The sequence below is a fragment of the Arachis stenosperma genome, chromosome 4, assembly GCF_014773155.1.
Source record: "Arachis stenosperma cultivar V10309 chromosome 4, arast.V10309.gnm1.PFL2, whole genome shotgun sequence".
In the NCBI taxonomy this organism is placed as follows: domain Eukaryota; kingdom Viridiplantae; phylum Streptophyta; class Magnoliopsida; order Fabales; family Fabaceae; genus Arachis; species Arachis stenosperma.
Genome location: NC_080380.1, coordinates 16,096,123 through 16,121,297, shown reverse-complemented (window position 1 = coordinate 16,121,297; position 25,175 = coordinate 16,096,123). Strand labels below are relative to the sequence as shown.

General features: G+C 34.8%; 2 protein-coding genes across 3 annotated transcripts; both read right to left on the bottom strand.

The window, feature by feature from the left end:
• Positions 1-16,366: 16,366 nt before the first annotated feature.
• LOC130974694 (uncharacterized) lies at positions 16,367-17,242 on the bottom strand. Its single transcript, XM_057899553.1, has 2 exons — positions 16,988-17,242; positions 16,367-16,525 (listed from the first exon to the last, which is right to left on the bottom strand). Exons 1-2 carry the CDS (start codon positions 17,240-17,242, stop codon positions 16,367-16,369), a joined length of 414 nt encoding a protein of 137 aa, XP_057755536.1.
• A 2,088-nt stretch (positions 17,243-19,330) lies between these two features.
• Positions 19,331-24,025, bottom strand: LOC130976527 (uncharacterized). Of its 2 annotated transcripts, none has more exons than XM_057901408.1 (4): positions 22,297-24,025; positions 22,106-22,205; positions 21,180-22,012; positions 19,331-19,552 (listed from the first exon to the last, which is right to left on the bottom strand). In XM_057901408.1, exons 1-3 carry the CDS (start codon positions 22,914-22,916, stop codon positions 21,251-21,253), a joined length of 1,482 nt encoding a protein of 493 aa, XP_057757391.1. In that variant the 5' UTR covers positions 22,917-24,025; the 3' UTR covers positions 19,331-19,552; positions 21,180-21,250. The 2 variants fall into 2 exon arrangements, with proteins under 2 accessions (XP_057757391.1, XP_057757390.1); XM_057901407.1 differs by having other exon boundaries at positions 19,331-19,538.
• Positions 24,026-25,175: the final 1,150 nt, after the last annotated feature.

Below are 25,175 nucleotides of genomic sequence, written 5' to 3'. Positions count from 1 at the left end.
ACTAATATGAATCCATCCAATTTTAGATCTTTTTTGTTGATCCTTAATTTTCTCAATCTGTTTACTCAATTCTTCATCATTTATCAAAGCTATTTCAAGTTCTCCATTGGCGGATTTTATCTTTATAGGGGCTTCAAGTTGAATTTTTCCATAGTATATTATATTTTTTCTATTAAAAACTTCTTTTAAAAGATTTTGTTTATTGAAATTTTCATTTGATTTGAGATTTAATTCTGTTTTTAGAACAGCCTGTCTTTCATTATCTAATAAAGCAGTTAATCTATAATAATCAGATTCTTCTGTTAATTCTAAGCTTTCTAAATAATTCATAACTAAGAAATTAGGATAAAGGCGTACCTTTCTGGAGAAAAACTTCCTTTATTTAGTATATTTTACATAAGATGTTTTTATCTCCAGAGGGGAGATTGTAGATACTAACTCCAGAGGGGAGTTTAGAATTGGTTTTTTCCTAAGGGAATTCTTCTTCAAACTATAGAATCGCCTCGGCAGCTTCCTCCTTGCTCTCCTAGCATATGAGTACTCTTAGCCTCCTGCTTTCTATGGTTTGATGCCTTCTACAATTGCCTAAGCAACCTATTTATAATGGTTGGATCTGATGGACAATTCCCATCCTTACCCTTCTTATGACGTCATTGCTTACGTCATTGTTTATTATCTTGCACCAGCTACATTGTTGGTGCTCTATGACCTAAGCGCTTATGTCACTATACAATAATGTTGAGAGATGCTTCAGATGTGATGTCCTCCTCTTTCATTATGTGACCTTCAGATGCATTGTCTTCTTCCTTTATCATGTGGGTTGATTCCATTTCATTATTGCTTTCTTCAGATAACTCTAAGACACATAGCTGGCACTTGTGATCTTCTCTGTCTTTTATCAAATAGCAGAGATTCCTCTTTATCCCTTCGGGGAGTTTTTCTAAGAGTCCAGATAAGTTGTAGAATGCTGATTCAAATTCCACTAAGAGTCTCATCTCTCTTTCTTCAATTTCATTCCTTTTACTAGACACAAGCAAAGTATTTCTGCTTTTATAATTGATTCTTGTGTGAGATTCCCTTATTATCTTTTGAGTTCTTTCGAAGACCCTTGCTAGTGTACTGGCTAGTCTTCCTTCATGACTGTAGATTGTTAAATCTTGAACTTGACCAATTGGTTGAAAATTTCCTGGGAAGACGGACATGAAGATTACTTGATGTGCTGGAACCAAGCATTCTTCTTCTTCATTAAAAATAGGTTGACTATTCGTAAATTTTAGGGATATATCCCTTGGATTTACGTTGTCAATCATATTTTTAAATCTCTTTACTGCATCAATGAATCATGCAGGAAACTCACTAATAATTTTCAAATCATTAAAAATTAAAATTGTATCAATTAATCCATACTGGAAAAACTGATAGGTGTCAGATGGGGAAGCATCTGGAAATATAACCAGCTTTGTTAGCTGTTTTTTGGCAATAGGATAATATCCCAAGATTGTCCTTTTTTCTTCAGTCCAATTTAGGACTATGTTAAGGGTTTCTCTGAGATTTGATCTACAGACCCTTTTCTTTTCCTTGATTTCAGCCCTTGTAGGAATGTTTTTTATTATTCCTGTTCTCTGGGTTTGAATTGGAGCTTTATCTGCTCTTTTTAGGGTTTGCTCTGGATGAAGAGCTTCATATTCCCTGAAAGATTCCTTTGCTTCTTCCAGTGTTAAAAACCCTCCTTTATGAATTATATTTGATTGATGTGTAAATGGTGCTGCTTTTTCCCAGGCATCATATACTCCTTTCATGGGGCCATTATAAATTACATAATATTTTTTATCTTGGGTGGATTTTTTGATAATTTCAGCAATTGTTTTATTTTCTGGAATTTTTTCTTCACCTGATTTGTCCACCACACTTAGCTGGCTGAACTCTGATGGTTTTGGTTGTTGTGTTGATTTCATTGCTTCGATGGCCTTCTTGAGGGATTGGATCTGTGTCCTTATTTGGTGACAATGCTTGCATTTTTCGAGTTCTTGTTCGTATTTCTGAATTTCTTGATCTAATGCGTTGTAGACGAACTCCATTCTCTTGTTAATGTATCTGCAATAACATTTTTGTCACCCTTAATATATTCAATTTTTATTGGATATTGTAACAAAAATAATTGCCATCTTACCAATCGTCCATGATTATAATCAACTTTTAAATTATATCGTATGAAACCTGTTAGGTAACTTGAATCTGTCCTTAATGTAAAATCTCTGGGTAGTTGATGAGCGGATAATTTATACGCTTTTTGGCATTGTTTTTAGGTAGTTTTTAGTAAGTTCAAGCTACTTTTAGGGATGTTTTCATTAGTTTTTATGTTAAATTCACATTTCTGGACTTTACTATGAGTTTGTGTATTTTTCTGTAATTTCAGGTAATTTCTGGCTGAAATTGAGGGACTTGAGCAAAACTCTAAAAAAGGCTGACAAAAGGACTGCTGATGCTGTTGGAATCTGACCTCCTTGCACTCAAAATGGATTTTTTGGAGCTACAGAACTCCAAATGGCGTGCTCTCAACGGCGTTGGAAAGTAGACATCCAGAGCTTTCCAGCAATATATAATAGTCCATACTTTATTCGGAAATTGACGACGTAACTTGGCGTTGAACGCCAAGTACATGCTGCTGTCTGGAGTTAAACGCCAGAAACACGTCATGATCCGGAGTCGAACGCCCAAAACACGTTATAACTTGGAGTTCAACTCCAATAAAAGTCTCAGCTCGTGGATAGATCAAACTCAGCCCAAACATACACCAAGTGGGCCCCGGAAGTGGATTTATGCATCAATTACTTACTCATGTAAACCCTAGGAGCTAGTTTATTATAAATAGAACTTTTTACTATCATAATCTCATCCTGGATTCTGGATTGTAATTTGAATCCTGTGATCACGTTTTGGGGGCTGGCCATTCGGCCATGCCTAAACCTTTCACTTATGTATTTTCAACGGTGGAGTTTCTGCACACCATAGATTAAGGGTGTGGAGCTCTGCTGTACCTCAAGTTTCAATACAATTATTATTACTTTTCATTCAATTCTCTCTTATTCTTATTCCAAGATATACGTTGCACTTCAACTTTGATGAATGTGATGATCCGTGACACTCATCATCATTCTCACCTATGAACGCGCGTAACTGACAACCACTTCCGTTCTACTCTAGGCCGGGCGCATATCTGTTAGATTCCCCAACAGAATCTTCGTGGTATAAGCTAGATAGATGGCGGCATTCATGGGGATCCGGAAAGTCTAACCTTGTCTATGGTATTCCGAGTAGGATCCTGGGAATCCGAAAAGTCTAACCTTGTCTGTGGTATTCCGAGTAGGATTCCGGTATTGAATGACTGTGACGAGCTTCAAACTCCTGAAGGCTGGGCGTGATGACAAACGCAAAAGAATCAATGGATTCTATTCCAACCTGATTGAGAACCGACAGATGATTAGCCGTGCTGTGACAGAGCATTTGGACCATTTTCACTGAGAGGATGGGATGTAGCTATCAGCAAGGGTGATGCCTCCAGACGATTAGCCGTGCAGTGACAGCGCATAGGACCATTTTCCCAAGAGGATTGAAAGTAGCCATTGATGATGGTGATGCCCTACATACAGCTTGCCATGGAAAGGAGTAAGAAGGATTGAAGGAAGAGTGAGTAGTGAAGTAGAGTTTCAAGAGGAACACAGCATCTCCATACACCTATCTGAAATTTCCACTATTGATTTACATAAGTATTTCTATCTTATTTTATTTTCTATTTGTTATTAATTTTCGAAACACATAACCATTTAATCTGCCTAACTGAGATTTACAAGGTGACCATAGCTTGCTTCATACCAACAATCTCTGTGGGATCGACCCTTACTCACGTAAGGTTTATTACTTGGACGACCCAGTACACTTGCTGGTTAGTTGAACGAGATTGTGGAAAGGAAGTGCTGAATTAATGTTTTTGTGCACATACCAAAGAGCCAATATTGTTGATCACAATTTCGTCCACCAAGTTTTTGGCGCCGTGGCCGGGGCTTGTTCGAGTATGGACAACTGACGGTTCATCTTGTTGCTCAGATTAGGTAATTTTCTGTTCAAAAATCTTTTTCAAAAATTTTTCTTTTATTTTTCGTTTTTCCTAACATTATTTTCGAAAAAATTAATAAAAATAAAAAAAAATTTTATGTTTCTTGTTTGAGTCTTGAGTCAATTTTTAAGTTTGGTGTTAATTGCATGCTTTAAAAAATTTTTCTTGCATTTTTCGAAAATCCCATGCATTCATAGTGTTCTTCATGATCTTCAAATTGTTCTTGATAAGTCTTCTTGTTTGATCTTGATGTTTTGTTATTTTGTGTTGTTTGTTGTTTTTCATATGCATTTTTCGTTTGTCAGAGTCCATGCATTAAAGATTTCTAAGTTTGGTGTCTTGCATGTTTTCTTTGCATCAAAAAAAAAATTTTCAAAATTATGTTCTTGATGTTCATCATGATCTTCAAAGTGTTATTGGTGTTCATCTTGACATTCATAGCATTCTTGCATGCATTCATTGTTTTGATCTAAAAATTTCATGCATTAAGTATTTTTGTTGTTTTTCTCTCTCATAATTAAAAAGTAAAAAATAAAAAAAAATATCTTTTCCTTATTTCCCTCCAAATTTTCGAAATTTTGGGTTGACTTGGTCAAAAATTTTCAAAATTAGTTGTTTCTCACAAGTCAAGTCAAAATTTCAATTTTAAAAATCTTATCTTTTCAAAATATTTTTCAAAAATCATATTTTTTTTCATTTTTTTATATATTTTCGAAAATTTTAAATATTATTTTTCAAAATCTTTTTCTTATCTTTTATACCATATTTTCGAAAATATGCTAACAATTAATGTGATTGATTCAAAAATTTGAAGTTTGTTACTTTCTTGTTAAGAAAGGTTCAATCTTTAAATTCTAGAATCTTATCTTGTAGTTTCTTGTTAGTTAAGTCATTTTAAAAATTAAATCTTTTTCAAAATATCTTTCTTTTAAAATTTTTATCTTATCTTTTTATCTTATCCTTTTCAAAATTTTATCTTTTTCAAAATTTGATTTCAAAATATCTTATCTAACTTCTTATCTTCTTATCTTTTTAAATTTTGATTTCAAATCTTTTTCAATCAATTAACTAACTTTTTGTTTGTTTCTTATCTTTTTCAAAACCACCTAACTACTTTTCCCTCTCTAATTTTCGAAAATATCTCACCCCTTTTTCAAAAATTCTTTTTTTTAATTAACTAATTGTTTCATGTTTTAATTTTAATTGCATTTTATCTCTAATTTTCAAAAATTACTAACCCCTTTTTCAAAATTATTTTCGAAATCTCCCTTCTCTTTTCTTTTTCTATTTAATTATTTAATTACTAACACTACTCTTCACCTCTCTCCATCTAATTATCCGAATCCCCTCTTCTACATTCTTCTCCCCTTTCTTCTTCTACTAACATAAAGGAATCTCTATACAGTGACATAGAGGATTCCTCTTCCTTTTCTTGTTTTCTTCTCTTTCATATGAGCAGGAACAGGGAAAAGGGCATCCTTGTTGAAATTGATCCAGAACCTGAAAGGACTCTGAAGAGAAAATTAAGAGAAACTAAATTACAACAATCCAGAAACAACCTTTCAGAAATTTTCGAACAAGAGAAGGAGATGGCAGCCGAAAATAATAATAATGCAAGGAGAATGCTTGGTGACTTCACAAAGCCAACGTCCAAGTTTGATGGAAGAAGCATCTCCATTCCTGCCATTGGAGCCAACAACTTTGAGCTGAAACCTCAGCTAGTTGCCTTAATGCAACAAAACTGCAAGTTTTATGGACTTCCATCTGAAGATCCTTATCAGTTTCTAACTGAGTTCTTGCAGATCTGTGAGGCTGTAAAGACGAATGGAGTTGATCCTGAAGTCTACAGACTCATGCTTTTCCCTTTTGCTGTAAGAGACAGAGCTAGAATATGGTTGGATTCACAACCCAAGGATAGCCTGGACTCCTGGGATAAGCTGGTCACTGCCTTCTTGAATAAATTCTTTCCTCCTCAAAAGCTGAGCAAGCTGAGAGTGGATGTTCAAACCTTCAAACAAAAAGATGGTGAATCCCTCTATGAAGCTTGGGAAAGATACAAGCAGCTGACCAAAAGATGTCCATCTGACATGTTTTCAGAATGGACCATATTGGATATATTCTATTATGGTCTATCTGAATTTTCGAAAATGTCATTGGACCATTCTGCAGGTGGATCTATTCACCTAAAGAAAACGCTTGAAGAGGCTCAAGAACTCATTGATATGGTTGCAAACAACCAATTCATGTACACTTCTGAGAGAAATTCCGTGAATAATGGGATACCTCAGAAGAAAGGAGTTCTTGAAATTGATGCTCTGAATGCCATATTGGCTCAGAACAAAGTGTTGACTCAACAGGTCAACATGATCTCTCAAAATCTGAATGGATGGCAACATGCATCCAACAATACTAGAGAGGCAGCTTCTGAAGAAGCTTATGATCCTGAGAACCCTGCCATGGCAGAGGTTAATTACATGGGTGAACCTTATGGAAACACCTATAACTCATCATGGAGAAATCATCCAAATTTCTCATGGAAGGATCAACAAAAGCCTCAACAAGGCTTTAACAATGGTGGACGCAATAGGCTGAGCAATAGCAAGCCATATCCATCATCTTCTCAGCAACAGACAGAGAATTCTGAACAGAACACTTCTAATTTAGCCAATCTAGTCTCTGATCTGTCAAAGGCCACTTTCAGTTTCATGAGTGAAACAAGATCCTCCATTAGAAATCTGGAGTCACAAGTGGGCCAGCTGAGTAAGAAAGTCATTGAAACTCCTCCCAGTATTCTCCCAAGCAATACAGAAAAGAATCTAAAAGGAGAGTGCAAAGCCATTGACATAGTCAATATGGCCGAATGCACAAGGGAGGAGGAGGACGAAAATCCTAGTGAGGAAGACCTCCTGGGACGTCCCTCAAGCAAGAAGGAGTTTCCTATTAAGGATCCAAAGGAATCTGAGGCTCACATAGAGACCATAGAGATTCCATTAAATCTTCTTCTGCCATTCATGAGCTCTGAAGACTATTCTTCCTCTGAAGAGGATGAAGATGTGACTGAAGAGCAAGTTGCTCAATATTTAGGAGCTATCATGAAGCTGAATGCCAAGTTGTTTGGTAATGAGACTTGGGAAAGTGAACCTCCCTTGCTCATTAGTGAACTGGATACCTAGATTCAGCAAATTTTACCTCAAAAGAAACAAGATCCTGGCAAGTTTTTGATACCTTGTACCATAGGCACCATGACCTTTGCAAAAGCTATGTGTGATCTGGGGTCAGAGATAAATCTTATGCCACTCTCTGTAATGGAGAAGCTGGGGATCATTGAGGTACAACCTGCCTTGTTCTCATTACAATTGGCAGATAAGTCATTGAGACAAGCTTATGGAATAGTGGAGGACGTGTTAGTAAAGGTTGAAGGCCTTTACATCCCTGCTGATTTCATAATCTTAGACACTAGGAAGGAAGAGGATGAATGCATCATCCTTGGAAGACCTTTCCTAGCCACAGCAGGAGCTGTGATAGATGTCAACAGAGGTGAATTAGTCCTTCAATTGAATGGGGACTACCTTGTGTTTAAGGCACATGGCCATCCCTCTGTGACAAAAGAGGGTAAGCATGAAGAGCTTCTCTCAGTTCAGAGTCAAGAAGAGCCCCCACAGTCAAACTCTAAGTTTGGTGTTGGGAGGCCACAACCAAACTCTAAGTTTGGTGTTAAGATCCCATATCCAAACTCTAAGTTTGGTGTTGGGACTACACAACATTGACCTGATCACCTTGTGGCTCCATGAGAGCCACTGTCAAGCTATTGACATTAAAGAAGCGCTTGTTGGGAGGCAACCCAATTTTATTTATCTAATTTTATTTTATTGTTATTTTGTGTTTTATTAGGTACATGATCATGAGGAGTCACGAAAAAAATCATAAAAAATTAAAAACAGAATCAAAAACAGCAGAAGAAAAAAATAACACCCTAGAGGAAGCACAGGCTGGCGTTCAACGCCAGTAAGATGCATCTGGCCGGCGTTCAACGCCAGAATAGAGCACCATTCTGGCGCTGAACGCCAGAAGCAAGCAACATTCTGGCGCTAAACGCCAGGAATGTGCCTAGAGAAGAAAAGCTGGCGCTGAACGCCAGTAACAAGCATGAAACTGGCGTTCAACGCCAGAAACATGCTTTACATGGGCGTTGAACGCCCAGAATGTGCACCACACGGCGTTTAAACGCCAGAATGGTGTGCGAAGGCATTTTACATGCCTATTTGATGCAGGGATGGAATTCCTTGACACCTCAAGATCTGTGGACCTCACAGGATCCCCACCTACCTCGCCCTCTCTCTCTCCATTCATGGTCATCCCTTCTGTTTTTCATTCACCACCTACATCTATCCACTCTTCCCCATACACCCCACCTACCTTTACAATTCAACTTCTCTTTCCCACCCAATCCCACCCATATAGCCAAATCCATCTCCCCTCACTCTCCTCCATTTTCTTCTTCTTCTTCTTCTTCTCTTCTTACTCCTCTTGCTCGAGGGCGAGCAATATTTTAAGTTTGGTGTGGTAAAAGCATAGTTTTTTTTGTTTTTCCATTACCATTAATGGCACCTAATGCCAGAGAAACCTCAAAGGGAAGACAAAAGCTTCCACCTCTGAGTCATGGGAGATGGAAAGACTCATGTAAAGGGTTTATAGCTCAGTGGTAGAACATGTGGCTGCAAATCAAGAGATCCCTGAGATACCTCAGGGGATAAGTTGTCCTCCACACAAATATTGGAAGCAACTAAGGGTAGAAACGCCAAAATTACTAGGAATCATTCAACAGAAGCAAGGAAAAGACATAGAGGAGCTCAAAGAGCACCATTGGACCTTCAAGAAGGCGCCACCCTCACTCAGGTGGATTCATTCCTTGTTCTTATTTCTTTCTGCTTTTCGGTTTTTATGCTGTGTTTATCTATGTTTTGTGTCTCTACTTCATGATCATTAGTAGTTAGTAACTATGTCTTAAAGTCATGAATAATTCCATGAATCCTTCACCTCTCTTAAATGAAAAATGTTTTAATTTAAAAGAATAAGAAGTACATGAATTTCGAATTTATCCTTGAATTTAATTTAATTATATTGATGTGGTGACAATACTTTTTGTTTTCTGAATGAATGCTTGAACAGTGCATATGTCTTTTGATCTTGTTGTTTATGAATGTTAAAATTGTTGGCTCTTGAAAGAATGATGAACAAAGAGAAATGTTATTGATAATCTGAAAAATCATGAAATTGATTCTTGAAGCAAGAAAAAGCAGTGAAAAAGAAGAAGCTTGCGAAAAAAAATGGCGAAAAAAAAATATAGAAAGAAAAAGAAAAAGCAAGCAGAAAAAGTCAATAGCCCTTAAAACCAAAAGGCAAGGGTAAAAAGGATCCAAGGCTTTGAGCATCAATGGATAGGAGGGCCCAAGGAAATAAAATCCAGGCCTAAGCGGCTAAATCAAGCTGTCCCTAACCATGTGCTTGTGTCATAAAGGTCCAAGTGAAAAGCTTGAGACTGAGTGGTTAAAGTCGTGATCCAAAGCAAAAGAGTGTGCTTAAGAGCTCTGGACACCACTAACTGGGGACTCTAGCAAAGCTGAGTCACAATCTGAAAAGGTTCACCCAGTTATGTGTTTGTGGCATTTATGTATCCGGTGGTAATACTGGAAAACAAAATGCTTAGGGCCACGGCCAAGACTCATAAAAGTAGATGTGTTCAAGAATCAACATGCGTAACTAGGAGAATCAATAATACTATCCGAAATTCTAAGTTCCTAGAGAAGCCAATCATTCTAAACTTCAAAGGAAAAAGTGAGATGCCAAAACTGTTCAGAAGCAAAAGGCTACAAGTCCCGCTCATCTAATTATAATTAATATTCATTGATATTTTGGAATTTATAGTATATTCTCTTCTTTTTATCCTATTTGATTTTCAGTTGCTTGGGGACAAGCAACAATTTAAGTTTGGTGTTGTGATGAGCGGATAATTTATACGCTTTTTGGCATTGTTTTTAGGTAGTTTTTAGTAAGTTCAAGCTACTTTTAGGGATGTTTTCATTAGTTTTTATGTTAAATTCACATTTCTGGACTTTACTATGAGTTTGTGTGTTTTTCTGTAATTTCAGGTAATTTCTGGCTGAAATTGAGGGACTTGAGCAAAACTCTGAAAAAGGCTGACAAAAGGACTGCTGATGCTGTTGGAATCTGACCTCCTTGCACTCAAAATGGATTTTTTGGAGCTACAGAACTCCAAATGGCGCGCTCTCAACGGCGTTGGAAAGTAGACATCCAGAGCTTTCCAGCAATATATAATAGTCCATACTTTATTCGGAAATTGACGACGTAACTTGGCGTTGAACGCCAAGTACATGCTACTGTCTGGAGTTAAACGCCAGAAACACGTCATGATCCGGAGTTGAACGCCCAAAACACGTTATAACTTGGAGTTCAACTCCAATAAAAGCCTCAGCTCGTGGATAGATCAAACTCAGCCCAAACATACACCAAGTGGGCCCCGGAAGTGGATTTATGCATCAATTACTTACTCATGTAAACCCTAGGAGCTAGTTTATTATAAATAGAACTTTTTACTATCATAATCTCATCCTGGATTCTGGATTGTAATTTGAATCCTGTGATCACGTTTTGGGGGATGGCCATTTGGCCATGCCTAAACCTTTCACTTATGTATTTTCAACGGTGGAGTTTCTGCACACCATATATTAAGGGTGTGGAGCTCTGCTGTACCTCAAGTTTCAATACAATTATTATTACTTTTCATTCAATTCTCTCTTATTCTTATTCCAAGATATACGTTGCACTTCAACTTTGATGAATGTGATGATCCGTGACACTCATCATCATTCTCACCTATGAATGCGCGTAACTGACAACCACTTCCGTTCTACTCTAGGCCGGGCGCATATCTGTTAGATTCCCCAACAGAATCTTCGTGGTATAAGCTAGATAGATGGCGGCATTCATGGGGATCCGGAAAGTCTAACCTTGTCTATGGTATTCCGAGTAGGATCCTGGGAATCCGAAAAGTCTAACCTTGTCTGTGGTATTCCGAGTAGGATTCCGGTATTGAATGACTGTGACGAGCTTCAAACTCCTGAAGGCTGGGCGTGATGACAAACGCAAAAGAATCAATGGATTCTATTCCAACCTGATTGAGAACCGACAGATGATTAGCCGTGCTGTGACAGAGCATTTGGACCATTTTCACTGAGAGGATGGGATGTAGCTATCAGCAAGGGTGATGCCTCCAGACGATTAGCCGTGCAGTGACAGCGCATAGGACCATTTTCCCGAGAGGATTGAAAGTAGCCATTGATGATGGTGATGCCCTACATACAGCTTGCCATGGAAAGGAGTAAGAAGGATTGAAGGAAGAGTGAGTAGTGAAGTAGAGTTTCAAGAGGAACACAGCATCTCCATACACCTATCTGAAATTTCCACTATTGATTTACATAAGTATTTCTATCTTATTTTATTTTCTATTTGTTATTAATTTTCGAAACACATAACCATTTAATCTGCCTAACTGAGATTTACAAGGTGACCATAACTTGCTTCATACCAACAATCTCTGTGGGATCGACCCTTACTCACGTAAGGTTTATTACTTGGACGACCCAGTACACTTGCTGGTTAGTTGAACGAGATTGTGGAAAGGAAGTGCTGAATTAATGTTTTTGTGCACATACCAAAGAGCCAATATTGTTGATCACAATTTCGTCCACCAGTAGTAAATCAATTTTCCATTTCTTAAGAGATTTAATTGCTGCTAGAGTTTCCTTTTCATGAGTGGTATATCTCTGTTCTGTTGGAGTAAAAGTCCCTGAAATATACCTGCAAAGTAATTCCTTTGGGGAATATTTAGAATCTAGTGATTCTTTTTCTTGTTCCAAACTTTTTATAGCTTTCTTAGCTTTTAGACATCCTAACCAGGTTATGTCTGAAGCATCTATTTCTACTATTAAGTAGTCATTTTCTTCTGGAATATAAAGTTCTGGAAGTTTTTCACAAAGTTCTTTAATTCTTTGAATTTGCATACTATCTTTTTCATCCCATTTCCATTCTTTTTTAGTACTTATTTTTGGAAATAAGCTTTTAGTGTATTCTGTTATATTCTTTAAAAATCCTTGATCGGAAATATAATTTATACACCCTAAAAATCTTTGTAATTGTTTTCTATCTTCTATTTTATTAGGAAATAAATTTACCTTTTCTAGAACATTTGGTTGAAGTTTTAGCTTACCTTGAGTAGATAGAATTAATCCAAGAAACTCTATTTCTTGTTTTGCTATTCTTGCTTTCTTTTTGCTAAGAACTAATCCTTTTTCTTTACATCTTTCTAAAACTATTAATAATTTTTGAAGATGATCTTCTTTATCCTGTTTTGTAAAAATTAGTATATCATCAATGTACACTAAAACAAATTCATTTAACTCTTTTAGATTTTCTTCCATAAATCTTTGATAAATACCTGGGGCTTGTTTTAATCCGAATGGCAATACATTCCATTCATAGAGCAACACACTTGTTGATTCTTTTGTTGGGCAAGTAAAAGCAGTTAATTTCTTTGTTTCTTCGTCTAAACGAAGTTGCCAATATCCTGATTTTGCATCGAGATATGAAAACCAAGTTGCTCCTTTGATTTTTTCTAAAATAGAATCTTTTCTTGGAAGTTTATGGGCATCACCAATAGTTGCTTCATTCATCTTCTTATAGTTAATAACCATTCTTCGTTTTCCCCTTTTAATTTCATTATTGTTTTCGACATAAAAGGCTGGAGCCGCATGAGAACTTTTACTTAATCTTATAATTCCTTTTTCCAAAAGATCTCTACATTCTAATGAAAACTCTTCTCTATCTCTTGCGGAATAAGGGATTTTATTTGGAACATTTATCTCTTTTGTAGGATCTTTTAATTTAATACTTACTAATTCGTTGTTTGTATTTTTAATATCTAAAGGATTTTCAGCACAAATTTCATCCAAAAGTTCTTCTATCTTTATTTCAAGATTTTTTTTGGGATATTTATCTGAAAGTATAAATTTAAATAACATGTCTCTAATATAGAAAATATTTTAAATTTTAAGATCTTATCTATAGTAGTAGTTGGTATTTTTATACGTTTTGATTTTTGATTTATTGAAGAATCGTGTGGAGCTTTTAAAACTATATATGTTAATTCTTGAATGAATGGATGATATAGCTTTAAAAAGTTATTTCCTATGATAAAATCCACTCCAGAATCTAACATATATATTGATGGAATAATGAACCTATAATTTTGAATAAAAATTTCAACCATCTCTGCTTTTTGGTCAATTTTATGTATTGATTTGTCAGCTATTCTAACTCTTAATGGTTTCTTTAATTTTTTCCAATCAAGTTTTATATTTGAACTAGCAAAGCATTGTATTGCTCCAGAATCTATGAAAGCATTTATAAACTTTTCTGTTATTTTTATAGTAATAAATGTGGCATTATTACTCAGTCTCTGAGTCTGTTTTCGAGACATATTCAAAAATATAGTCTAAGTTATCATCAGATTCCTCTAATGGTTCCATGAAACAAGACTTAGCAATTTCTATTTGTTTAGTAAGATCCTTCTTATCTTTTTTTTTCGGGCATTCATTTGCATAGTGTCCTTTTTCTTGGCAATACCAACACTTACAATTTTCTTTTTTATTCGGGCAATAGTCATTTTTTTGTCTTTTGTTTTTATCGTTATTTCTTTTTCTAAAATACCTCTTTTTTCTCCAGTTTGGATAGTATTTTCTTTTTCTAAATTGATATTTTCTTTTTCTTTGAAAATTTTTATTAAGACCATATTTTTGGGGTATCTCTTCATTATCCTGACAACAAATTCTAATTATATTCGCAAATCTTTTTTGAGTTGCTTCTTGCATACAACGTTCTTTTATTTCCTCTCTTATTGCAGAGGTTGCTCCACCAAAATTATTTTCAATTGTCCCTCTATTTATTTCTCTTATAAATCTTCCCATTATAAATTCATTAGCAGGATATAGAAGTTTTGTTATATACATACTAAGATAATGATTTTTATCTTCTTCTTTTAATTTGTAATAATGTATTCTATATTCGCATATATAAGATTCTACATTACATAGATCATATATCTGAATATTAGCTAAATAGTTTTTTGCTTCTTGATATTCTTTATTATAGACTTCTTGTTTATGATCTATAATATTTTTTCCAAAAAATTCTTTATATAGCATCATCATTATATATAATATCTTATCATAAGCTGTTGCTTTTGTTGCTAAATCTTCTATTATTTGATTTTCTATTGATGTCATATAATCTCTTATAGTTCCTTTAGTATGAAACCCTATGTAATTCCAAATATCTCTTCCAGACAATTCACTAAGCTTTGGATTAGTAAAAGCTTCTAATAAAAAGGAATTCAACCAATTTTCGAAAATTTCTTTTTCATTCTTTTTACAGTCTAAGTCAAGCATTCTTTCTCCTTCCATTTCCTGGATTTTAGGGACGTATTTTGATGGTATTTTTTTATATATTGAATCTTTATTTATAAACCCTTTTTTAAAAGCATAATTATCAAAACATGTTTCCCATTTAAATTGAGATTGATTATCCTTAGATGTTCCGGCTTCATTTTTAACTTGTATTGGAATTGCTGGTTCTTCGTCACTTGAATAATCTAAGATATGTTCTTCATTTTCTATATTTCAGAATTTACTAATTCTTCTTCTATTTGAAATTTCTATTCCATAATATCATTTTCTTGAGCCATTTTTAATTGTTTAAAAAGCATTGTAACTTCTTCTAATTTTTCTTCAATATTCATAATTTTAGTGGTGGTTTTACTTTTAAATCTATTATGTTGATTATGTTTTGAAATTTTTCTTCCTTGGGATTCTCTTTTTCCTTATTTCTTTGAAATTTTATGGATGTTAATATTTCTTCAAGCATATCTACTATAGAATTTAATTGTGGGTTAAAAGTATGATATAGATGTGGGGAATCATTTCCATGGTAACATTTTTTAGAAATTCCATGTGAAAAATAAGTTTTTTCAGGTTTTTGAAGTCCTTCAATAAAACTTATAGTAAAATAAAGATTTTGAGAAAAATCATTTTGTATTGATTTTAAGAATTCGGTGTCATTACAGTTAACATTAGTTAAAATCATTAATTTTTGATCTATTAATTTTGATAACTTAATTATTTCTTCTCTTAAATCTTCTAATTTACTTTTTTTCATTAGGTGACGCTTTTGTGAAGAGTTACAGTTTTAAGTGAAAAGTATAACTTTAGAATGTGTGGTTTTGATTTTGCCACGTAAGCACATCTTTGAAAAGGTGCATTTCATAGCCACCACTAGTTACCATAGGCATAGTCACTAGAGACTTGGCTATTTTAATTTTGTTTTTGTTTCTCTTTCTTTCTTTGTTACGGTGCCAAAAAGGGCACCCTGTTATTATATTATTACTTGTGTGAATTTTTGGGCCTACTTCATATATTCACATGCAAAATTAATTTTAGTTTAGAGAAAAGGACAAATAAGTCCCTGACCTTTTACCCCGCGAACATTTTCGTCCCTGACCATTAGAAAATACATTTAAATCCCTGACCTCTTTGAAAATAGGACGAATCAGCCCCTTCGTCAAAAAGCCACCGTCAGACACAACGGAAAAGTCTGACGTGGCTTCCCTTCATCTTACCTGGCATGACGGATGCCAACGTGGCACGTTAGTGAGATGGAGCATTTGGAAAGTGGACAAATAAGTCCCTGGAGCCCATAACTACGTCGTTTAGATAGGTGCCCTAATCTTGAAATTCGTTTGGCTTCTTCGTTCAGGCTGGTGGCTGGTGGTGAGGAGAAGAGTTCTGCGGCTGCTGCTGTTGTTGCTGTGGCTGCTGATACTGAATGAACTGTTGCACAGCTGGGGATGGGGTTACCTGAGATGGTGTTGGTTGTGGAGTCACCCGCGACATGTCTTGTTGAAGTTGGGGTGTTTGGTATTGTTGATTTGTCAATAGTAAATACTGATTCTGAGAGAGTTGGGGAGCAGCTGGAGGGTTTGGCAATGGAGTGGGGGGTTGCTGCATGTAATAAGTAGGTTGTGGGTGGCTTGGGACGCATTTGCTACTAGAGCTTGAGCATGGGGTGCAGCCGGTTGCGGCTGCTGCTGCTGTGGGGGAATTTGATGAGGAAGTGCAAGAGCTAACTGCTGGTTGTGTGCATCAGATGCACTATCAATCTTTTTAGGATCTGTTGTAGAAGGCGATGATCTCTCCTCTGAGTGGCTTGAGTGTCAGCTAATTCTTTCTGAGTGTCAGCTAGCTCTTGCTTGTCTCTTAAAATTTGTGCAGATCTATGAACCTACATAACCAACGTATAGCTATTTTTTGTGAGTTAAATGCTTCATTTACTCTGCACTGCTCATAGCTGAAAGTTATTTTTTGCGTATATTGGAACAGTATCAAGAAAACACAGAATATTCGAGCAATAACAAATTGTTAATCTAGCAATAGAGATTAATGTTCGGTTTGTGATTGATGAATGGTGCTTCATTGACCAGATAAACAAAGTATAGCTATCTTGTTATGTTGAACAGGTTTGCAAATCAAGAAAGGAATATGGTTGGATTTCCCAATTGAGAAAGAATGTCTGCAATTGAATTGGCAGGGGAAAAAATTGCTTCAGTTGATGTATAACTACTTCAGGATTTCATTAACACAAGATCCAAAGTATTCATCCATCAGATGTGGGGTAGTGCTGTATGGGTACTAGGTAATATATAAAATGAAGTTAAACCTAAGAATATATATGAAAGCAGCATACCTCTTGAAGATGTTTTTCAAGGGCCTTGAGCTTTAAATCTTGCTCCCCATGGTCACGATTTAAATCAGATCTCATTTCTCCAATAGATTTGTCAAGATTGTAGCAATATAATTCCAATTGGGATAACCTTGAACTAATTCCCTCAAGAAATCGCATGAGGTTGTCAGCATATTTTTTCATGCTCTTCTCCACAGTTGCAATCACATCTTGGCTTAGAGAATCTTCAGGCGGATTGTAGGCAGTAGTAGGAAACATTGATACTCTCGTCAATCCCTAACCTTTGAAGATGGTTCCTCTGCCACCAACACCTCCTTCAACCACCACCATCCAGCTCCACGCCCACATGCACCACCACCAACCTTACCTTTTCTTCCTTCTTCTTCACCCACAAAAACTGTCCCCTACCTTAAGTGTTGTGCCTATCTAATCAAAATCTATAAAGAGAAAAACCTCCAACAGGCATGGTTGTTGTTAATGATGATGATAGCAGTGGTGAGGCACAGTGGATGAACGACGTAGTTATGGACTCCAGGGACTTATTTGTCCACTTTTCAAATGCTCCATCTCACTAACGTGCCACGTTGGCATCCGTCATGCCAGGTAAGACGAAGGAAAGCCACGTCAGACTTTTCCGTTGTGTCTGACCGTGACTTTTTTATGGAGGGACTGATTCGTCCTATTTTCAAGGAGGTCAGGGATTTAAATGTATTTTTCAATAGTCAGGAACGAAAATGTCCGCGGGATAAAAGGTCAAGGACTTATTTGTCCTTTTCTCTTTAGTTTATTATTATCATTACAATCAAATACCCAAATAACTAATATCTAAATAACAATAATAGAAAGCAGATATCCGATGACTTTACTACCCATAGCTATAAATCATATGGATTAAAGAAGAAGATCTCTTACATGGGCCAGGCCCATGAGTTCTATTATTCAAATGATTTCCCCGGACCAAGAACTATGCATTTTTCTTCAAACCACCTAACATGTTCTCACAACTATATCTCACTAACCCAGTTTAGATACAGCAAAAGCAGCTCCAACATAATAACTTAATAACTATACTAAAAAATTAAAAAATACCATGGTTCTTATATTTATTTCCAATAGCCGCGCGAAGCGCGGGCAACCCACTAGTTATATAATTACTTGTGTGAATTTTTTTTTAATATAAATGAACATAATTTAAATTAACCATTTAATCAATTCAATACAAATAGACATATTTAATTATTACTAGTATGATTAATTATGTTTATATATTTGATTAAAAAAAACTTATAAAGTTTTGAAATTAAAAAATTAACAATTAAATCTTTTTAAATATATCCAAGATATATGTAAAATAATACAAAATAAATATATACTCGTAGTATTATATATTTTGGATATATTGGTCCCAATACTAAATTAAATTTAATTCCGAATTCATAATCCAAATTAAATTGAAGTCAAAATCACCTCAACATTCAACAAGTTAAATAAATAATGTCTATCAAAATTATATAATTATATTTTTTATCATCATATTTTATTTTAATTCTTTTGAATGAAAAAATAAGAATAAATATTACTTTCTTTAATTTATCAGCGAATCAAATATAAGAGCATTAATTTTTGTATCTTTGTCTTTTGTTTATTCTTTTTAATTAATGTCATTTTTTAATTTCTTTCCTGAAAACCACACGTAGCCTAAGTGTTGAAATTTAAATCCTTAATCTGCATATGAGATGAAGGGATACTATGAAAAATCAAACCCGAAAAAGATATATATATATATATATATATATAATTAATAGACGACAACTTTAAAATGTTTAAAAAATGCGTTATGATTATAGTAAATAAGTTCTTTTTTAGAGTATAATAAATAAGCTCTTTTACAATAAGATATGTGTAAATAAAAATAATTCAACGAGTTAAACAAGTTGATTCGTATAATGTATTTTTTAAATTAGACAAAAAATTAATTTAAGGAGGAGTTTACAAGATGTTTCTAGAACAAAACAATAACATTTAAATTAATTGTATGTTACTTTTTCTTTTAGTGGGTTGGTCCGATTGTCGAATTAAGTAAAATAAAATAAAATAAAATTTGCCAAATAAATACGATATAATATCTAATAGTATATTATTAAATTATGATATAATATCATTATTGATGAATGATAGTAAATTACTTATTTTGAATTCGAACTTCATTTGCTCCTTTGGTATAATTACTTATTTTTTACTTCCTTATTATAAAAAAGATTAATAAGCTAAGCCAAAGGTTGGTATAATTTACTTATATTTTACTTCCTTATTATATAAAAGATAAATAAGCTATTTTACTACCTTATTATATATCAAAATTGGAATTCTATAGCTACTCTCGCATATAAAGAATACATCACTAAGTATTGCCTATATAAGAAATTATAGGAAGAAGAAATCCAATAATATTAAACACCACAACAGGATCCATGTCATTTGCTGCCATGATCCTATAAAACAAGTAACTTTATCCCATCCAAGGACTAGCTGTCTTATCCCGAGAGTTCAATATCTGAAACAGAAAGGCTACAATGCATTCAGAAATCATTTAAACAATAAATTTAGAAAAAATAAGGAAAATATTAAAATGGTTCCTAATCTACCTAACAAGATCAGTTCATTATGTAATATAGACCAGAAATTTAGCACTAAATTCAATACATTCACTGATTAAACACTCGGATCAGAAGCATCGATCATAAACCATGAAATAATCCTAAAAAAAATTGAAAAACTGAATGCCATTCAGGAAATCCATCTACAAGATACTAAAATTTATTTTGTAGATGGCAACAGCAGTGAGAAATTTCTGTCGCACTCAAGTAATACACCAAATTTATTCCCACTTGTTCAAATGGTTAAATTTGATTCTCATGTATCGTAGAGGCATAGCATGCCAAAGCTTACTTTGTGGACTGTCCTAACTTCTAGGCCCTAGCTAGCTAACCAGTGTAACTACCTCAGCTTATGAACCCTATCTTCTACGATATCATTACCGAACCCAACGAACCATCTTTCTTACTTGTTCCTTTTTGTCTGGATTCAAAGTTTTCTCACCATCTACTTAAAAAAAACATATCTTAGAAACACCCCCAAAGATTTCAGGATTATGAGAAAAACCCAAACTATTGACGGTTATATATATAAATATAACTTCCCTTTCAAGGGCAAAACAAAATTTCTTCTCCTATGGATTACTCTAAGTCTCTAACCACTTCCTTTTAGGTTATTTTTTCTAGTTAAACTTAAAAAAGTGGACTGATATATCACATGTAATGTAATGGGTAAGGCTAAGCATGTGAATTCTTGTATCTCAATTTAATACAAAAAGAAAAGGCTATCCATGTCAAAAAAGGAGGAGAAGATACGTTATTGTCATGTTCCATAGAAAATACAAGATTGTGAAAATAGCTAAACACATAAAACTTTTCTTGATAATAAAAAATAAACATGAATGATTAATTAATTGTTTGTGAAAAGAGAAGCTTCTATTTCAATATAGATTCATGCATAAACCGCCATCTAACTCTTCAGATCAATACAACACAATACATGTATTTCTCAAAACAGCTTTAATTTGGTGCCAACATATATAGCAGCAAAGCAACCAGAAAATTCAGATCTTTGAAAACAACTCATCATTTCTGAGTTGCACTTGTGATATTGTGTGTGGCATTTCCATTCTATGTGGATGAGTGAAGAGCGAGACACAAAAAGAGACATGTTTCGTTCTGCAAGATGGTGGACCGACAGGAACAGAGTCAAAGCTCTTTTCAAGCTCCATTTCCATCTCACACAGGTTTCATTAGAGATGGTAGTGAGAACAGGCCATGACATTAACACTTTAAGGAAAATTTTCTGGTCTTACTTATCTGTCATTTGCACACTTCAACAAAGAATTCATTACTAAATTTTCAATTTTACTGCCTTTTACTAAAATCTGAGCACAGGACTAATCAAGAAATGTAGTTTGAGATTGATAGAATGGATCAATTAGATTTTGAAAATTAAACAAGAGTATTTCAACAAATGAACATGAACCAATTCAAAATGAAGCAGTAGAGTAGTAGACATATACAATTAAATAACCCCAGTTTCTTGAGAAAAAGATAAAACAATCAAAGAAACAAATTTTGTTTTAGTCATAGCTTACCGTGATTTTGTAGGGTGGCTGAGGCATTTCATCGAACATATGAGATACATAAAGACACAAAACTTGTAAATCTACATCACATAGTCTTCATTCTCGTCTTCGGAACAAGCACTTTCACTATCTTCACAGTCAAAATCTTCGTTATCGTTGATGAACTCATCATTCAGCAAAGTGTCCATTGGCCAATTTATATCTTCTTCATTTACCTCTTCCATTGGAGCATTTGCATCAAACAATGAAATAACTTCATCCTCCGAAATGACATTTTGGGCTCTTAATTCAGAAACACTATCTTGGTAAAAGTCATTACTGTCATCTTGCCCATTGGGTTCTTCATCTGGATCATGCAAAGTTTCATTCATATATAACTTGGCTCTAACTTTACAAGCCGCCCACCATTCCCTGTTGGACTTATTCCCACTATGTGGGTATTTTGTGTAATATACCTGTTGTGCTTGTTCAGCCAAAACAAACGGCTTATTTGATTGTAGTCTTGATTTATACTTTATATCAACTAACCCATATCTCTCATCAACTTTGACACCGTTAATTGGGTCAAACCAACAGCATCGAAAGATAAATACAGAATTTCCATCACCCAAGTATGACAGTTCCAATATCTCCTCAAGAATGCCGTAGTAGTCTAAGTCATTTTCTCCATAAATATTTCCTTTAACACATACCCCACTATTCATAGTAGCTCTATTTTTGTCGTGATCCTTAGTATGAAATCTATATCCATTAACTTTTAAGCCGTTGTACGAAGTGACAGATTTAGAAGGACCATAAGCGATCTGTTGAATCATTCTGCTTCTAATATGACCTGTATCTACCTACAAATGAATATGATAACAATTGAAAGTTATACATTCTTGCAATATAAATAATTTTAATGTTATAAATATTTAATTTCAAAAATCACTCACTTGATTCTTTATCCATCTACTGAAGTCCTTATCGCGGACAATTAGTATTTCATCCTCGGAGATATTTGGATCTAACTCTTTCAGTGAATCCTCAAATTGTCTAATAAATAAAGTAATGAATATAACATTCAATTTATTTCTTTAAAACTAGCGTATATATAATATGAATATAAAAACTAGTTCTAACTTACTGGAGATAAGGTTCTATTTCTTCGCAGTTGACAAGAATGTATGTGTGGACGATATGAAGTTCTTCATCAGTTAAGTATTTTTTTGAACCTCGCCCAATGGAAAGGCATGGGTATCTAAAAATAGACAAGTGATTCTCATCCATATTTGAGCCACCATCATCGTTCCTGGGAACTTGAGTCCACCTTGTTTGTACTGTTGATTCAAAATACATAGAAGTAAAGTTTGAAATTTCTTCCAAAATATATGCTTCGCAAATAGATCCTTCAATTCTTGCCTTATTTCGAACTTTTCGTTTTAAGAATAGCATACACCTTTCAAATGAATACATCCATCGATACTGTACAGGTCCTCCAATCTTAGCTTCATAGGGGATGTGGATAACTAAATGCTCCATCACATCAAAGAAAGCTGGCGGAAAAAATTTTTCTAGCTTACAAACCATTTCAATAATGGAAATCTCTGCCTGCTCCACAGCATCAGGGCGTATTTCAGTAGCACAAATTTCTTTAAAGAACAAGCTGAGTTCTGTTAGCACTCCCCATATGGATTTTGGCAACACGTCTCGAAATGCCAACGGTATTAGTCTTTCAATGAAAACATGACTGTCGTGACTCTTCATTCCATATATCTTCCCATCCGCTAGATTAACACATCGTGAAATATTTGATGCATAACCATCAGGAAATTTTAATTGCTTTATTCACTCACATACTATCCTCCTTTGTTGAGAATCTAAGACATATATGGATTTCGGTTTTTTGTACTTCCCATTCTCGAATACCAACTCCAAGTTAGGGCGCTTGCATATTAGCTTCAAATCTTCTCTTGCATTCGCGTTGTCTTTTGTCTTGCCCTTTACGTCCATAACAGTGTTAAAGATGTCGTCAAAAACATTTTTTTCAATATGCATAATGTCTAAATTGTGTCTTATCAAATTAGTTGACCAATAAGGCAACTCCCAAAATATACTTTTTCTCACCCAATTATGAATGGTACCAAAGTCACCCTTTTTTCCTCTCGAATTAGCCCCAAAGTTAGCTTCCTCGAGTCTGTCCAACTCATTTACGATGTCAACTCCACTCATTCGTTTCGGTGGAAAAGAGTTTTTCACGGTTGACTTTTTAAAAGAGTATCGATCACGACAAAATGCATGACTAGCAGGCAAGTACTGTCGATGACAATCAAACCAGCATGGTTTAGCGCCATGTTGTAGTCGAAACGATTTAGTGTTCTTCATGCAAATCGGACAAGAAAGTCGACCGTGAGTGCTCCAACCAAACAACATTCCATAAGCCGGAAAATCGCTTATAGTCCACAATAATGCTGCCTTCATGTTAAAATTTTTCTTTTGCCATGCATCATAAGTAGTAACACCATTGTCCCACAAAACCTTTAACTCGTCAATTAACGGTCTAAGATAAACATCTAATCTTTTTCCAGGAGACTTCGGTCCAGGGATCAAAAGACTAAGGAATATGTACTGTCTTCTCATGCACATACTTGGAGGAAGATTGTAAGGTGTGACAAACACAGGCCAACATGAGTATGGAGTCTTCGAGCCAGAAAATGGATTAAAACCATCAGTGCAAAGTCCAAGCCTAACATTTCTAGATTCTTGGGCAAATAGTTCATGGGTGGCATCAAATTGTTTCCAAGCATCAGCATCAGCCGGATGTGTGATAACCGATTCATCGTGGCGTACTCCATCCACATGCCACTTCATATATTACGCAGTAGTTTTAGACATAAACAAACGTTGAAGCCTTGGAGTAATATGAAAATATCTCAATATTGAGTATGGCACACACCTACTACTATTAATTGTATCCCCTGCCTTTGGCTTAAATCGTGGGTGTCCACACATTGTGCAATCTGCATAACTAGTCTTGTCACTTGTTTCTTTATAATATAGCATGCAGTGATTAGGACAAGCATCAATTTTCTCATATCCTAATCCTAATTCTTGAATCATTGTCTTTGACCGGTAAAAATCTTCTGGCAACTTCTCTGATTCTGGGAGCATGCTCTTGATTATGGCAACCATTCGATTATAACAGCTCTCACTCATGTTGAATTCTGATTTCAAGTTCACTAGCTGGGTTACAGCTGACAATATTGTATGCTTGGTGCAGCCATCCCACAAAGGTTCGTCAGCACTCCTCAGCAACTTATAAAACTTTGACGCTGATAGATTTGGATCCTCTTCTAAACCTTCCATTACATTTAAGTTATCACCTGCAGCATCAATAACCATGTCTACATATGGATTTGTATTCTCTTCCTCATGTTCTTGGGTAACATTTGTTGCATTCTATTCAGCCCATCTTTCCTCACCATGAGCAATCCAGTTTGTATAACCCTCCATAAACCCACGATCACACAAATGCTTTTCGACCCAAAATATTTCATCCCTAATCCTGTTCTTACATTTTGTGCATGGACAAAGAATGCGACCTAAACTATCAATGACTGTCGGGTTTCTTTCTACAAAATTTACGAATTCCACAACACCTTTCTTAAATTCCTCGCTTAGATGACCAGTGCAATCTTGCCTTCGTGACATCCAACTCCTATCAGGCGCCATGATTATCTGGACTAAGGTTTCATTTTAGTTGTAATACCAATGTTTAACGTGTATATAAATGACATAGTCTCGTGTATTTTTTTTCCTAAATTTCATTCATATATTTTTATTCACACTCACATTAAATAACCCCTTCTACAAATCATAAAGTAACAAACTTAATACATTCAATTTGAAAATAAAGATATAAATCATAAAAATATAATATACAAAACATGAAGGAAATTATAATAAACAGTTTGAAGCATTAGAAACACCAAAAACAATTGGGTATCATTAATCTCATGTCAAGAA

Excerpts from the sequence above, each read along its gene's own strand:
- LOC130974694 (XM_057899553.1), bottom strand. The coding sequence starts at position 17,242 with ATGTTTCCTACTACTGCCTACAATCCGCCTGAAGATTCTCTAAGCCAA. Across the intron at positions 16,526-16,987 it reads TTGAAAAACATCTTCAAGAG|GTTCATAGATCTGCACAAAT; the intron begins GTATGCTGCTTT and ends TTGGTTATGTAG.
- LOC130976527 (XM_057901408.1), bottom strand. The coding sequence starts at position 22,916 with ATGAAGAGTCACGACAGTCATGTTTTCATTGAAAGACTAATACCGTTG. Across the intron at positions 22,206-22,296 it reads GAAATAGAACCTTATCTCCA|ACAATTTGAGGATTCACTGA; the intron begins GTAAGTTAGAAC and ends TTTATTTATTAG. Across the intron at positions 22,013-22,105 it reads GTAGATGGATAAAGAATCAA|GTAGATACAGGTCATATTAG; the intron begins GTGAGTGATTTT and ends ATTCATTTGTAG.